The sequence below is a fragment of the Mugil cephalus genome, chromosome 15 (assembly GCF_022458985.1).
Source record: "Mugil cephalus isolate CIBA_MC_2020 chromosome 15, CIBA_Mcephalus_1.1, whole genome shotgun sequence".
Lineage (NCBI taxonomy): Eukaryota > Metazoa > Chordata > Actinopteri > Mugiliformes > Mugilidae > Mugil > Mugil cephalus.
Genome location: NC_061784.1, coordinates 2,894,658 through 2,911,079, shown reverse-complemented (window position 1 = coordinate 2,911,079; position 16,422 = coordinate 2,894,658). Strand labels below are relative to the sequence as shown.

At 38.1% G+C, this 16,422-nt stretch overlaps 2 protein-coding genes across 2 annotated transcripts; both read right to left on the bottom strand.

Moving 5' to 3' along the window:
* Positions 1–2,749: 2,749 nt before the first annotated feature.
* On the bottom strand, positions 2,750–4,199 carry LOC125021596 (olfactory receptor 1-like). The gene has a single exon (XM_047607718.1). The coding sequence runs from the start codon at positions 4,197–4,199 to the stop codon at positions 3,252–3,254; it is 948 nt and encodes a 315-aa protein (XP_047463674.1). The 3' UTR covers positions 2,750–3,251.
* A 3,843-nt stretch (positions 4,200–8,042) lies between these two features.
* Positions 8,043–9,946, bottom strand: LOC125020838 (olfactory receptor 52N2-like). Its single transcript, XM_047606379.1, has 2 exons — positions 9,810–9,946; positions 8,043–9,572 (listed from the first exon to the last, which is right to left on the bottom strand). Exon 2 carries the CDS (start codon positions 9,556–9,558, stop codon positions 8,596–8,598), a length of 963 nt encoding a protein of 320 aa, XP_047462335.1. The 5' UTR covers positions 9,559–9,572; positions 9,810–9,946; the 3' UTR covers positions 8,043–8,595.
* Positions 9,947–16,422: the final 6,476 nt, after the last annotated feature.

Below are 16,422 nucleotides of genomic sequence, written 5' to 3'. Positions count from 1 at the left end.
GTAAGAGACTGTTTTTTTCTCACAACACACGTTTTCTAATTTTCTCACTGCTCCTATTCTTTTATAAAGGTGCAAAAATAACACACAGATCATTCAATGTATCCGAAGCATCCTGTTTGCTAAGTCTTGTGATTCCCTAACAAAAACATGGAAGACGATCCAAAATTGAACGGTACCCTATTTCCAGTGTAATAATGTAGGGCAACATCCAAAACGGAATCTTATATTTCTAAAAGCACTGGAGCCAACTAGGGAATGTGACACAAAAATATATCTTTCTACTACTTCTGGTTTCAGATGCAGAGATGTAAAAACTCTAGAACGTTCTGCACTCCTTTAATTAATACAGGAAATCTGCAGCACGTTGTCTTGAGACTCATGTTTATTTGATGTGAGCTTTATTTTATTTTGAATATATTCAAAAGAAAAGGATAAAAAAATAGAAGGAAGACACATCCAGTATATTTGAAAAGGAATGGAAGGAAGTAAAACTAGTCCCACTCCTTCTCCATGAGTAGTTTAACGTAAATGCTTCCATATTTTATAAAAGGAAAATGGTTTCTCACTCTAAAAAATGATGTACTGGATCAACATAAAAATTTGATGTTTGAGTTAAACAAACTTAATTTTATTTGTGTTACAATAATAATAATGCATTGGTTTTTTATAGCACCTTATATTGAATACATTACCCTGGTGGTGTTAAAAACTAGTCAGAGCTGCCCTGAGGCAGGCTGACAGAAACATGGCCGCCTCTCCGACCCCCAGACACAACGGACAGACCAGGGATAGGGAATCAAACCGCAAAGTTTTCAGTTATTGGACAACTGCTCTTCCTCCTTAGCTACTGATGCACCTGAGGGTCCTTCACCAGAAATTAAGACTTATTTCTTTTCCTTTCATTCTATTCAAAAACGTTCATGGAATTGTTAAATTATTTTCAATTTCAATTTCAAGTTGTGCTTAGTAACCTCTATGTTGAATTAAGGAAGACGTATCTGTTGAAAATTATGTTAGGACTCTACTGCCTCCAAACGTTTCCGTGGGACTATTTATTGTCATTTAGAACAATGGGTTAAATTAAATTATCAACTCATTATAATGTATACACATAACAATGTTATGTTTTATGTTGTTATGTTTTTTATGCAGAAAAGCTCTTGATTTTGAGCTACACACTCAAAAGTGATTCATGGGGAGACCATGAATCATTTTTTAGAGTGTATGCCATATTTAAGTGATCTAACAAAATAAATAAAACAATAACAACAACGACCAACAAAGCAAGGTAATAACTCTTAATTTAGTGCGAGTCTTCCTGTTTCAATTATATATCAACTGAGTATTACATTTTTATACATAAGTCTGAGCATTGCTTTAGATCTATCTGTTACCCATTCCATAACTGAACACCACTTGTGAAACACAAAAGCTTTTCATTCTGGCCCATGACCTGTGAAATTTAAAATTAAAATCCCCAGTTCTAAAAATGTTTTGGATCGTAGATGGTAAGGAATTATTTTTGGCCCTGTACTTGTACTGTTTGACTTTTACTAGCTTTGACCTTACAAACAGTGAATTGGTGTGTTCTAGATATCCAACCTTATGAATGATTCTTTTTGTTAAATTGGTGAATGTAGTGAATAAATGAAATTTTATAGTTGTTGCCATTGATGGTCTAGATATGAGATGGGAATCGCTGTTCTCCAGATGACAAACTGTGAACCAGGAAATTTTGCATTTGAAAGAAGATGTAGGCCACAGTACTTTTTATTTCATGCGGTGTTCTTCATATAACGCCTTTGTTGACAAGCCTAGTCAACTCTGGCCAAGCACAAAGAAAGGAAAGACAGTTTTATTTGTTCCCCTTGGTTTTTATCCAAGATTTCCTGGAACACTATGTGCACATATATCATTTCTATGATTGTTTTAAGATGTTGCAGCTTCCCTTTACAGATCCGATAATCTGTGTAGAAAGGGCTTTTCATTATAAAATTTCATAATTTTCTGACTGAGCCTTTATCTTTATGCAGAGTCTTGCACAGCAGAATACTTAGAGAGAAGAACACTGAAGACCACCACAGTCAGTCATGCCGTTCTGTTACGCTCGACTACCACCTTCCCTTATAATAATACACGTTGCATAATAAATTTTGTGACTTGCAGATTTAGTTTGTTTCTAGAAATAAATGGTGATAACACACGATCAGCACATACATATTATTTGTACAGATTTCAGCAACCTGTAGCCTGTATTGTATCGTGTGACTACGCAATCATTGGCAAACACAGTGATCTTTCCCATCATGCTTCACAGACAATGCAAGAATGAAGATGTTCATGTCATGAGCTGCGTACTTTCATTTACACAGAAGCACTGAACGATAGAAAGGAAAATCTCAAGCAGAACATTTATTTTATTTATTTTATTAAGAGTCACACATAATGCAAAAAAAAAACGGGACTTCTGCAGACTAGAATCTGCATAATCACATTAAATATACAAGCCTTGAGTCAGAGTGAGAAAAATAACAAATGAAAAATCTGACCTGAAGTGAAGTACTAAAAGACCAGGATGAGTATGCATTAATCCTGTCAGTAGTCAAGGAAGATAACATACACTGCATACACTGAAAGACTGCAAAATGAATATGTAGATAAAGATTTAAACTGCAATTCGACACACACATTTAGTTATTATTATAATGCAATCATTTTGGTGATTTAAACAGCAGTGAGTACAGTAGGACAGTGGTCAGCTATCCCAGCCGTGTGAAAGGCAGGGTACAACCTGGACAGGTCTCTAGTCTATCACAGGGTTAACACAGACAATCATTCACACTCACACCTACAGCCAATTTAGAACCTAACGAGCATGTCTTCGCACGGAGGGAGACCCCACAAAGACACAGAGAACATGCAAACATGCAAAATCCACACAGAAAACAATGTGCTAACAGTGCTGACCACCACACCACTGTCCTGCCCAACATGATTCAAATCAAAAGAATTTAAACAGTCAAACAAATTAGACATTTGAGTGTCATATTTAAGTTGTGCTCTATTGGTTTATATACCTCTGCAAAACAAATTAAAAGCAGTGAACACAGAAAATCATGTTTTTAAATCATTACTGTGACATGGCCCAGCATGCAAGGAGGAACAGGCGCAGTGGCAAAGAATTCAGCCCTCCAAATGTTTTTCTTGCCATGCTGGACACACTTTTAACACACAACAGCATCAAGCCTCTGTCACGCATTAACAGTATTCGGTTGCATTTTTCTGCAGAGAAGCTTCAAGAGCCGTGCCCTTATGAGCTGATTACTCAAGCCGTAGATAGCTGGATTAAGGAGAGGGGGAAATATCAAAAAGTACAATGACAAAATCAGCTTGGCGTGATAAGACAAGTGACTGCTGTTGAATCTACCTTGTACTGTTTCAAAAACACACCCAAAAGTGTAGTTAATAATTGTTAGCAAGTGGGGGGTGCATGTCCGAAAAGCCTTGAACTTGGATTTAATGATGAATGACAATAAACATATCTTCAGGATGTGTGTGTATGAATAAAAGATCATGATGAGCTGTGGAAGTGCAAAAGCCACTACAGAGAGAAGACCAACTATGTTAACGGCAAATGTGTTTGTGCACGACAGTTTCACCAGTAAGTAATTGACACAGTACACCTTTTCTAGGACCCTGTCACAAAATGAAAGCCGAAGGGTAAAACTGAAAACACTGAGAAATGCCAGCATGGGGTACAGCCACATTAAGACGATTAGTTTAACAACTCTCTGTGACATGATTGTATGATAAGACAGCGGATAACAAATGGCTACATACCTGTCATAGCTCATCACTGCTAGAATTCCAAATTCAGCGATGGCATATGTGTGTATAGCATAAGTCTGTATCAGACAAGACGACACAGACATCTCATATGTGCCCGACTGCATGTTGACCAGTAGAGCCGGCAGTAGTGCAGTGCTGCCCCACAACTCATTCACAGAAAGGTTACACACCAACAAATACATGGGCTCATGTAGAGTTTTTTCGCGATAAATCACTCCGATCAATACAAGGTTTGCAACAATGATGATTATGTATATGATGAGGAAAATGCAGAAGTACACTGGCATCTGGTCTTCCATTCCACGGTATTGGGACAGATAAACAGATGACACTTCAGAGAAATTCCTCATCCTGCAACAAAAGTTTCTAAACAGACGACGTGAAATAGGTTTTACCTGTCTGTGCAGCCCCCTCCCACGTTCACTTAACAGAGCTGAGAGGCTTTAATACTTTCAATTTATTCTCCGGAGCAATAAGGGCATGTCATCTTAGAGGACGAGCAATGATTGAACAAGGCTCTGTCAGGTCCTCCAATCTTCTTATTTGACAGTTGAAAAGGTAGATTGTGAAGTGCTGTGTCAATATATCATTTTAGGCAGAGAATTTAATCTTATCCACATTATAAGTCCTGAATAGTGTGGGTTAAATATTCAGTTGAATAATATAGTGGCATGATTTGTATGGAGGGTTAAATGACATTAATTAATTAATTGATGAATTAAATATGGAATTATTTTATTAAATTACAAAATGAATTAATTGATTGATTGATTAATTAAGTCACTGTTGGCTCATACCATGAATTTATTTTATCTGTCACTGTGGCTTTTCAGCTGACCTTTACATCTTATTGGTTACCCTGCACAGCCAGACACGATATATCAATCCCAGAGAATGGATAAGTGTAAACTTTAAAATTGCTTTTGCCTTTCAATGTTCTGTTCAGTTCCAAAAACTTTTTTTTATTATTTGTTCCATGAAAACACAGCATGGAGCACTGTTTCCAAACTGCCACACAGCCCATCTAGATGCTTCCCAACTAATTCTAGACACCATGCAAGGCTGCAGTATCCTAGTTTCAGTCTGGTCAAAACCACACAGTCAGTCCACCTGGATCTTATCCTCCGTCTATTGCAGTTTACAGCGGGCTGTAAAGAGAAGTAATGTTTACCCCTCTGTTCCACTGTCCACTCTTCCTGCCACATATGCTCCAGTTTGTCTTTAATTATGCTATTCACTCTTCCCCAGATGGATGTTCAAATCTATAGCATTTTTTGATAACCCCTCCTTGGCCAAAGAATCTACAATTCCTTTTCCCTCTATTCCTGGATGGCCAGGAACCCACAGAAAACCACCAGATATCCTGACCTTTCAAGGCCCTTGACGTCCCTCCCTCCAAACCCTCCTCTTTCCATTCTAGTGCCTTAAACTTGCCAGCAAATCAGCAGAGAAAACTGACAAATTATATGGCAGTATCGGACATTTAATTTCAATCTACCACCAACCCAGATCTCCCAGACTCCGGGTCCATTGAACCATCTGTAAAAATCATATAATATTAATTAAACTGTGTCTGACATCTTGCAACAACATTACTAGGAACATTTGTCTCCATTTCTAGCAGCTGAAGATATGCCTCAGGTTCAGGAAGAAGCCAGAAGGGAATAGGGTAGTTATACTCACTTAACCTTGTTGTAGTCCCGTCTTTATTGCCAGCTGCTTATTCTCATGGAAGAAGTTTGATTTTCTGTCTTTGTCAACAAATTCCCAAGAAAAAGTGGTACATTCCTGCAAAGCTGTCTAACTAATTTACCCCAGTAGTGGAGCCCCAATGTCCATCTCCTTATTCTCAGAGGTAGTTCTGCCATTAATGCAAGGATAGGCGTTATGGTCCACAGCAGACTATTAAGGCTTTAGCTTGGACTCTGTCTAATTTACATACTAACGATTTAGCTGCTGATCCAAATATCACACACCTGTAATCTAAAACAGACCTTATCATAGTCCTCATGTGGCTATTAGAGTGTCCCTTTCAGCCCCCCAGTCACTTCCAGATAGGCTACGGAGAATATTCATTTCCTTTTCACATTTCTAAATTACTTTACATCTATATGACACTCCCATGTAAGCCTTTCATCCATCCATGCCCTTGTGAATTTATATGCCTGTATATTATTTGACTCATAACCAAAACCCATCTTGGTTTCTTTATCCCAATAATGAGAAATATACTGTTGCGTTGTGAACTATCCAGTATTGGTGATAGTGGTACCGCTGGAATAATTTTTATGTGTACCATTTGAAATTCTATTGCCTTTTTTGTGGCTGTCCACACAGAGCTTTTTGTTTACTTCTTTTCTTTTTCCCAACATGGTTTTAGGCTGTTTACGATGATCTTGACTGTGACCCTGTAAATTAGCCCAGTAACTCAACGAGAACAAGCTCAGGACGTCTATCCTCTTGATAGCATCCCACCTTGTCTTTTTAAGGATGGCTGAGAGCCAGTATTGGGCCCTGGGTTATGGATCTGAGAAATGCATCTTTGATGTCTGGGTTTGTTCCTGCTGCTATTAAACATGTTGTTCAACCCTTCATAAAAAACACAATCTTGATCCCACTGTTTTATCCAATTTTAGGCCCATCTCCAAGCTTCATTTTCTTTCCAAGGTCTTGGAGTATGTGGTATTTGAGCAGCTGCAGTTTCATATTAATATTGATCAAACAGTATTTCTGAAAAATTCCAGTCTGTTTTTAACCCAAGCCATAGCACAGAAATGGTGCTTTTAAGAATGTGATTTTCTTTTCATTTTAAATGACATGCTGATTCTGGTAACTTGCAGTCCTGGTGCTTTTGGATCTCCCAGCTGCCTTTGATATGGTCCTCCTATAAAGTCTGAATACTTGTGTAAGCATTAAGGGGACTGTTTTTAAGTGGTTTGAGTCTCACCTCACAGTCGGGAGTTTTTCTGTCCAGCAAGGCCAATTGCCCTCTGAGCTGTGTGTTGCCTCAGGGTTCCATTTTGGGCCTTTCATTGCATATGTTGCCCTTGGGGTCCTTGGGGTATTTCACAGTCATAATGAATCATCTCATTGCTTTGCAGATGACGTCTGCCAATAAAAACAAACCAACCAGCCTCTGTTCAGGTTTTGTTAAATTATCTCAGCGATATTCATGCTTGGATGGAAGTATTTGAACAAGAATAAAACTAAAATAATTTTCTTTGGTCACCAAAATATTTTTTATAGATATGGCAATGACATTGGCACACTTTATTCATGTTGCCATGGCTTTGCTAAGAACCGCAGTGTCATCCTGGACACTGGCATAAGTGTGAAAAACAGAGAAGATCTACAGTAACAACAAGCTTTTAAGAAAAGTTAGGACTTATATCCCAAAAAAACTTTTTGAGAGGGCTATTCATTGCCTCATTACATCACGCTTGAAACTGCTGCATTTCCAGTTTCCTATGGGGCAAGCCGCCCCCCGAACAGTCTCTAACATGAAAAAGAGTGCTGGCAACCACAGACTGGAATAAGGGCAGAATAAGATGTCTGTGTCCAGTCGAGCTGCATCCCTAAGAACTTATAGGTTTACACCCCTTCCATGTCCTCCCCTCTGATGCTGATACTGGCAGGAGCTGTTGCTTAGACCTCCTAAAGTCACATAATTAAGTGTATGCATGATTGTTTTGCACTTCTGTACACTACTTTTGTCAACCAAGGTTGTTTTTAAAGGTGCTTTAGACAAACTTTGACTTGACTTGACTTGAAACTCCAGATTGAGATCACTTAGCCAAAGCCAGAGGAGCATCTGTCAGCTCAGTCTGCAGATGTCCAGCCCTCTGCCTGTTCCACGGCCTAAATATTGCACATTACATGCTGCAGATTTTCTACAGTACATAATAGAACAGCATGTATTTTATCCTTTTTACCCAATTTTGCTCTCTGTTTAAACTCCATTCCCCCTCTTTGAATGAACACGTGGGCATTTGCCAACAAATGTCACAAATATGGTGGAACAAACTGAGGCGATAATAGATATGTGCATCTTTATTTTATTTAACATCTTCTAGTCTTCACTAAGTCCTAACATTCTGTCTCTGTCAAAGTTCAAAGGTCAAATTTTCCCAATTTATCATTTCAAAAAACAACAACAACAAAAAAAACCCTCACGATATGTGGACACTAATGGAATGAGTGTACGGACTACAAACATTTTGTCTTGTTTCCCATCTGTCTGTGATGAAGGCACATCCACATCCTCACAAGAAGGTTTTCACAACGTATCCTAAAGTTTAATATTTGAAGTTAAACATTTAACAAGCTTATACAGACAGATGCAAATCAAAATCAACATTTAGCTAAGAGTAAAATCCAAAACCACGTACACTTAGCCTCACATCTTGTACTGTATATATAAGTTCTTGTTTCCATGAATACATACAAATAAGACAAAAAAAGCCTTGATTCGGCAATCCCACTGCATGTTCATGTGCATTTTGTTTTCATTTGCAAATCTGAATATAGCATTGCACCACAGGACCTGTAAGTCATTTTTCTTGTCCACAGTGATAAAGATGAGAGGAGAATCCAGCAGAAAAGGCTGAAGAAACTCACCTCACCTAGAGAGAACAATCCCTTAAAAGCATTGGTATTAAAAAGAACTTAGTTTAATACTATCCTAAATGATTAGATTACAGTGACTAAATCACTAATAAACATTGTCATTGCAATTCATAATAGTACCTAAACTGTAGCTGCAACATTTGCTAACTTTGTCGGTAGGATCTTGTATCTGATAAAGGTCTTTACTATACAAACTCTTACCATATGAGTGCCCAGTCCGTACAGCATTGGGTTAGCGATTGATGGAATAATGACAAAGTATAAAGACAGGAAGATCTGAGTGTTCTGCGGCACATGACTCATATTAAATCTTGTTTGAATAATCTCAAACAAGGCACCGACAGTGTAGTTTATCAGTGATAACAAATGAGGGATGCACGTCTTAAGAGATTTAATTTGAGATTCTTTTTGTAATTTCCTACACACCCTTGCAATCTGCATGTAAGAGAACATGATTAACACAACCTGGGGGACAACTAAAAGCAGAATAAATACAAGTCCAACGATACTTATGTGCTGTGCGCTTGTACATGAATTTTTGACCAGCTCCATGTTCACGCAGTACAGCTTTGGTATGACTTTTCCACAGAAGCGCAGCTGTAAGGTTAGTGAGAAAAAACATCCAAATACGATCAGTGGGTACAGACTTGCCAGTGCAATAAGCTTGCTTATTTTTGAATTGGTCATGATGTTGTGGTAATGAAGTGGGTAACAGATGGCAACATATCTGTCATATCCCATAAGTGCTAGAATACAAAACTCCAAACACCCATATGTATGGAGGAAATAGACTTGTGAAATACACCACTTGATGTTTACTTTGTGTGTCTCCGATAAGAGCACAGCCATAAGTGAAGGTAACAAAGCACTCGCGCCATATATCTCATTGATGGATAACATACATGTGAAGACATTCATAGGTTGATGCAACTCCTTGTTGTGGTATATAATAGAAATTAGCAGTGAATTCAGAGCGATAGTTATGAGATAGAGCAGCAGGAATGTACTAAAGATCTCATATTTGTTGTTTTCCATAACAGCGTACGCAGTCATTTTGAAAGTCACTGCCGTCATGTTGTCCATGTTTCAGGATAATTCTATAATTGAAAAAAAAAGAAAAATAGAGCATTTGAAACATAAAATACCATCAGTAAAACTACAAAGAAACAGTGATGAATTAATTAAATAATTTTTAAAGAATTACAATTATGTAATGTGAGCATAATTGCATTGTTATGAACACAACCTAGAATTTAAACCACACACTTTAGTCTAAACTTACAGATAAATCTGCAGAAACATACATTTAGAAACTCTTACTGACTATACAGTACCTGATTGTCTTCCTCACCTGGCAGAAGAGTGTAGCGCTTAGCCTTAGCCAGCCTTTTAACATAGTACAGGTTCTCCTGTTCCCATAGTTACCAAAACACGACCATCCCAAACTTTCCCTCCTTTCCTTCCATGCTTGTATTGATTTGGAATTTAAAAAACAACTAATTGCGCAGCTTTCAGGAGTCTGGTATTGCACCTGTCTGGTTCAAATGTACACTTGTTGTAGAGGCCTGTTCATGGAATGCTAACATTGTGGGGCAATTTTGTTGACTTGGTTCTGTAGCACCCAGCATAAGAATTACAGAAATGTCCTCAACATTCCAAACCAGCACAACTAGAGACAGCAAAAGACTCAAAGGAAGCTGTTGCAGGAGGAATACTAATACTAATACTAAATAGTAATAATAGTGGTAATAATACTAAATACTAATACTTATAAAACTGCTGAATGCACAGTGGATGGTGTTAAATGTATACACAATTGAACTGTCCATACAGATTTAAGAGGCCGAAATAAAGACGCCGGATAGCTGAATGAACTAACACACGTCATGATGAAACTAGAAAAAAAATACTTTTTGGTATTTACGCCTGGCTTTCTGAAGTGATGAGACAGATGACTTGTAACAGGATATTGTATTTTTAAATAAAGGCAACATTTTTAAAATTGTGTGATGATTAAAGTCAGTAATTTTACATTTTACGTGTATTTGGATGTCAGAGTATAGTTTGGGGTTATCAGCAAGAACCACTGCTGGTCACATGGAATGAAAAAATGTCATACCATGAACTTGTAAACACATTAAAGGTCATTAGGCCACTTTGTGATGCCATTTCTCTAGAAAGCAATTAGACACCAGTGTTTTGCCACTGGTGTGGCCTCTTTGGACAGCACCTGGAGAATAGAGAGGAGAGCTGAATGGAAAACAGTAATGACTTCCCTTTGGAAAACACTGATGTAACACTCATCAAACTGTGTCTGAAGTGTTAAGACCTTTGACATAATGGAAAATTTAGTTTGGGTACTTCTAGTTATACCACTCAAACAAGAATGAAAGTGTTTTTCTCAAATAAAATATCTTGACACAGTGACCAGCCATACTATAATTTCAGGTTTATTTCATTTATAATGTATTTGAAAAGCAAACATACTTTATACAAGAGCATTTCAGGAGATACACATGTGGATAATTCACATTTGTGTGAACTAAAACAAGGTTACATTTACACTACTATTACTTTAAATACAACATACAATTTGAAAGCATCAATAGCCCTGTCAAAAGGCTTTTGGGAGAAAGGGGCTGCTAGAAAGACCGCAGTGTGTGCTATACAACTGCTCTTATATGGGTATTAGAACACTCATTTAACACTCCTTTAATCTTAATTTAGTTTACTTTTTAGACTAAAAAAAATTTAACCTAGCATTCAAACCTTCTCTCTATGATCCATATGTTTCTGTGTAAAGTTCAGTTTTCTAGCGTGCAAAACTACAAAAAAGAAAAAAACTAAAAGAAAGAAGGAATTTTAATCCTAACGTTGTTTACAAGTTGCTCCCTTCTGCAAATAGATGCGTTAGTGGCAGCTTATGACAGGCTGCCTTCTCATACGTTCAGTGTGGAAAAGAGAGTGGGCTTTGTGCTTTTTTTCCGACCCCAATTTCAGAAATCAGTGAGGGTTGACATTGTGCATGTGTTTTAAATCAGACGAAAAAGGCAGATTCCGGGGAATGTTTGTGTCTTGTCTCATGACAGCTCCTGGTCACGGGTTGGCCACAGTAATGTAGTTTTCTTAAATGTGATTAGGAGAGGCATGTTCTCTTAAGGATGCTTATAAAGCTAGTGACTGGTATGCTGCTGCGTATTATATCCACTCCTCCCATCTGATAAAAATTCAAAGAAACCCAATCCCAGTCCGCACTTTGGAACGATTCTTGTCAGACGCAAACATGTTCTCCTATCGTCTGGCTGTTTTGGCACTCTTGGTTGTCTTACTGGTGAATGGTAAGTCTTGATGGGGTACCTGTGGTTTTTGCAGCATGTATCTGCCCATTTTTATACTTACACAGCCTATATTCAATCCTACAGATCTTCTTTAACACAGTTTTCTTGTGTGATTACAGTTGTTGAAAATGAGGCTGCATCATTTCCTTGGTCTTGTCCCAGTCTAAGTGGGGTGTGTAGAAAGGTTTGCCTCCCAACAGAACTCTTCTTTGGACCTCTGGGCTGCGGGAAAGGCTTCTTGTAAGTGTTAATGTCCACATGCAGTATGTGAATACACTGCGTTAACGTAGTTGCTGAAGAAACCTAGTAACATATCGTGTCTTTCATTTAAGGTGCTGCGTGTCTCATTTTCTTTGAGGGATTCGTGTCTGGTCTGCTGGTCTGTCACTGAATTTCAGAAGTCATTCAGTCATGCAGACAGGCAGTCAACAGAAGTTGAGACGAACAGGAAAAACTGACGTCGACGATGCTTTCTAACTCTCATGTAACATAGTGGACTGTGAAATCTTGAATTAACTTTTTTTTTTGCCTTTTTTAACACAGCTTTAATGGTTGGAGTAAAATGTTAAAAAAAAAAACTTCACTTGTTTGTATTTATTCACACATATAGGCAATTTCAGATTTCTAAGTTCTGCTACTTTCCTTCAGTGTATCATGCATTTGTAAGGCATTCATCTGCACTGTTTCGTTACAAGTCTATATTTGGTTTTCATTCACTTTTGCTTCTTGTCCATGAACACTAACATAGGCTGTATCAAACATGTTTCTGGGGACACATATTATTAATTATGTCCCAACAGAATGTGAACTAAAGAGGACGATCCAAGACGCACAAACTGCGTGGACAGGCCATCAGTAAATATCACATTTTAAAAATTAACTGGTGAATCCTCTCGATTACTTATTTAGGGTCCAGTGAAAAAAAGAAATACATCGACTCGTATGGTAATTTAATGAACAAAATGTTTTAACGAGAAGAGGAAGTAGAGCTTTTTCCATGTGTGATCTAAAATACATTGACAGCTGCAGCAGAGCAGTATGCCTTATTGGTTGTCGTGATCATGCATGTCATAGCAAACAATTTTTTTTTTTTTTTAATTTTAATTTAATTTTAATTTAAAACAAATATTGACTGGGATTGTTGGGTACCACTGGCCTACAATACATAAAGCTCTCAAATAGACTCTCATACAGCCTACGTTGTTGTAACTTCATTTGCAATAGGGCCATTAAGTGCTCTCAGCGACAAGAGCCTGAACCATGTATACATAACACTGAGCCGTACTGAAAATTAGTAAAGAACTGCAGACAAAATCTACAGGTAGGAAAAAAAAGTGGACATGACATTTCTATTAATATACTTTAAAGATAGTTATATTGATCATAAATACATGTGCGTAATACGCACATTCTCAGGAGTATTTTTGAGTTTAATCTTTCTTAATGGATTTCTTTTAGACATCGTGGAACATGTTTCTCTGTTGACTGTTTGCATTATGTCATAATCCAGTTATATTTATTTGATTATGTTGACACAGTAATTCTCGAAACATCTAGTAACATAAGATGATGCAACTGGAAAATGGCAACTGGAAAGTGGCATCATTTAGCAAAACACTTCTATTATCTGTCTCTAATCACCTGTGGGTCCGGCCTGTACAGACAGCTCCGGGAGCCAGAGACATTGGCAAGTGTGGACTAACTCTCAGATGATGTAATTATGACTCCCAGAGGAAAGCAGCTTCGTTCATGGGAAGTTTAGAATCAGCATGTTTGACATGTTTTTTTTTTTGTTTGTTTTTTTTACCTTCAGACACAGTAAGGCAGGATTAAAACTTATTGTCACTCAAATGGATAGGCCTTGATCTTCTGATAAAACATGCAAGAAAAAAGACAATATGCCCACACATGTATAAGGGTATGTCGATGTCTGAGCAATTTAGAAAAACTCGTTAATCCATTTTCCATCCATTTTCCCATCCAGAGTTATTGGAGGGTTTGAAGTTATCTGAGCACGGAGTAGTAAACAAGACACTTAAGAGAGGTTGTGATCAAACGTTTTTATCTGCTTTCAGTCCACAAAGTCTAGAGTCCAGCTGCAAGAGCTGAAATAGTTTATTTAGTTACTTGCTAAAACTACTATCCAAATTGACCTTCATGCTGTTAATTTCCCCTTGTAAACATATGATTTCAAAAACTAATTGGCAAACTAGCAGTATATTAATGTTTCCTAGATAAGGAATATTCTGATGCACACATCCACAAGTTGCTTCAATAGCCTTTCTCTGCCTTCTCTGTAATAAATCCTACATTATTAGCCCCACTAAAAATTAAAGTGGAAAAGATAAAACGTGACATTGTTGTGGGTTTGAATCCACGTCTCCAACTCCCTACCAATCATATGTCCAGCCTTTCTGATCAGTCTGGTGATCCTACAGACGTCTTTTTTGCTGGTACTACTCCCCCAACAAACCACAGCAAAGTACAGGGCACTCGTTCAGGTATGTTATGCCTGTTTTCTTGCACATCGAGAGCACATGAGGGACCAGTAACCTAATAACTGGTTCATTCCCCCTGAAAATCCTCTGTCTCTGGATAAAGCAAGCAATAAGCTCTTTCTCTCTAAAAAGGACAAGATTGCAGAGAATCATAAAAGCAATGGGATATGGGTTTATTTTATAGAGCTGTAGCCACAGCCGCATGCACCACTAATGCTGTGCATGAGATTTACGTTTTGACATTAGCAGTTACCTGACTCCAATTACATGAGAGATAAGTGAGCCAGTGTCCTCAACTACCATTTGCTTTGATGAAGAACATCATCTGCTCATCTGTTCATAATCGTACAAGTTGAAAAGGATAAGGAAACTGAAACATATATAGCTACAGATGTTTGTTTTTTTTTTTGTTTTTTTTTATCAAAATGCTCTTCCATTGTTTCATGACCATTTTAACAGACTGGGAAAGGAACTGTTTCATATTCTGATGACTAACCTAACACCACAGGGCCATTATCTAATTGTGATTATGGATCATGGTGTACACTTTGCATGTATATTTATTGATGTGTGTGCTAGAACATTTGTATTAGCGTCTCCTTGCTGAAGAATCATTTCTCTGAATGCCTGGTGATCATCTACCCCAGCTAATTAAACATCTGAGTATATTTTATTTTTTCATTTGTACTGCATGTTTTTATTCAGGCAATCACAAAGACACAGTCATAGCAACAGAGTGACAATAGTGAAAGCTGTGTTTGTGATACTAAAAACATCCTGCCACTTGAGGGCAGCACTGAAGCAGCTGTGGTGGTTGAGCAGTCTGTCTTTTTGTACAGCATTGCCCTCTGATGGTTGCTCTGCGCATAGCTCTGCGGTTACATTTAAGGTTAATTTCCTCACACCCACAGGATTTCAAAACAAATCAGGAAGGGGAAGCGGGTTTACAAGAGGAAGTTGGAGAACCAGTTGCAGCAAGAGTCTGGAAGGGCCTTGAAACTATCTCTGGCCATAAGGGAAACAACTGGTAACCTGAGGGGAACCAGAAAAAAGTGAATGTTCTGAGTATATTCTTCAACAATCTCTGCTGTATTCTGATTGGATGTTTGCCACTCCCATCACTTCCATCAGCCTTCAGAACAGAACCCAGCTGCAGAGCACTGTCTCAGTGTGCTTTAAGATCAAAGGTCTTTCACACTTTAACGACCAACAGACACTCAGGTTATCAGGTAAGATCACCAAAGAAAGACCCCTCCCATGTCCTCTGCACTGTATCCATGTTATTCACTTTATTCTTATATTCATATTTATATCCTCCATACATGATGTGGAAAGAAAACAATATGCCATACTTTGTGTATTCTTCTATCTTTTGTTCCTTTAAAACTGACTGTCATGCTGACAACCTGGTGCACAAAGGAATGAAACATTACCTGACATCCTGGATATTGGATTACCTGACTAACAGACCATAGTATGTGAGGACTATGATGGGCTGGTCTCCAGTACTGGAGCCCTCCAGCAAACTGCCCTGTCTCTCTTCCTTTTCTCCCTCTGACTTGAGGCACCTCTCAAGCAGCTGTCATTTGCACAAATTCTCAGATGGCAGTCATCCGCCTCATCCAGGGAGGATGGAAAATATAGAGGATAATATCTTTAGACTTTGTAGTCTGGTGCAAGGAAAGGTGCCTCCGGCTAAATGTGGGTAAATCCAAGGAGCTGGTGGTGACACAATAACAAACAAACACCACACTCACCAGTGAACATCCAAGAAATGGACATAGAGATAATGGACTCTTAAAAGTACCTGGGTGTTCACCTGAACAAAAAAATTGACTGGATTAACTCTGTTAGGGCAGTGGTGATTTTGATTTGGAAATTCTGGTGGGGCTATGCAGAAAAATGTTATAATGCATAATCAGTACCGTCACAACAAAAACACAGTAGCAAGTGAGAGGGGGGACTACAGCACCTGACAACAAACAGATGACAACTAAATTTCAGCTGAATAATACATCACACAAACCATGCCAATCTGCCGACATATATTGTCATATCAACAGCACCACCAAACAGCAGTGTTCTAAATCTCACTATATACTAGATACTCA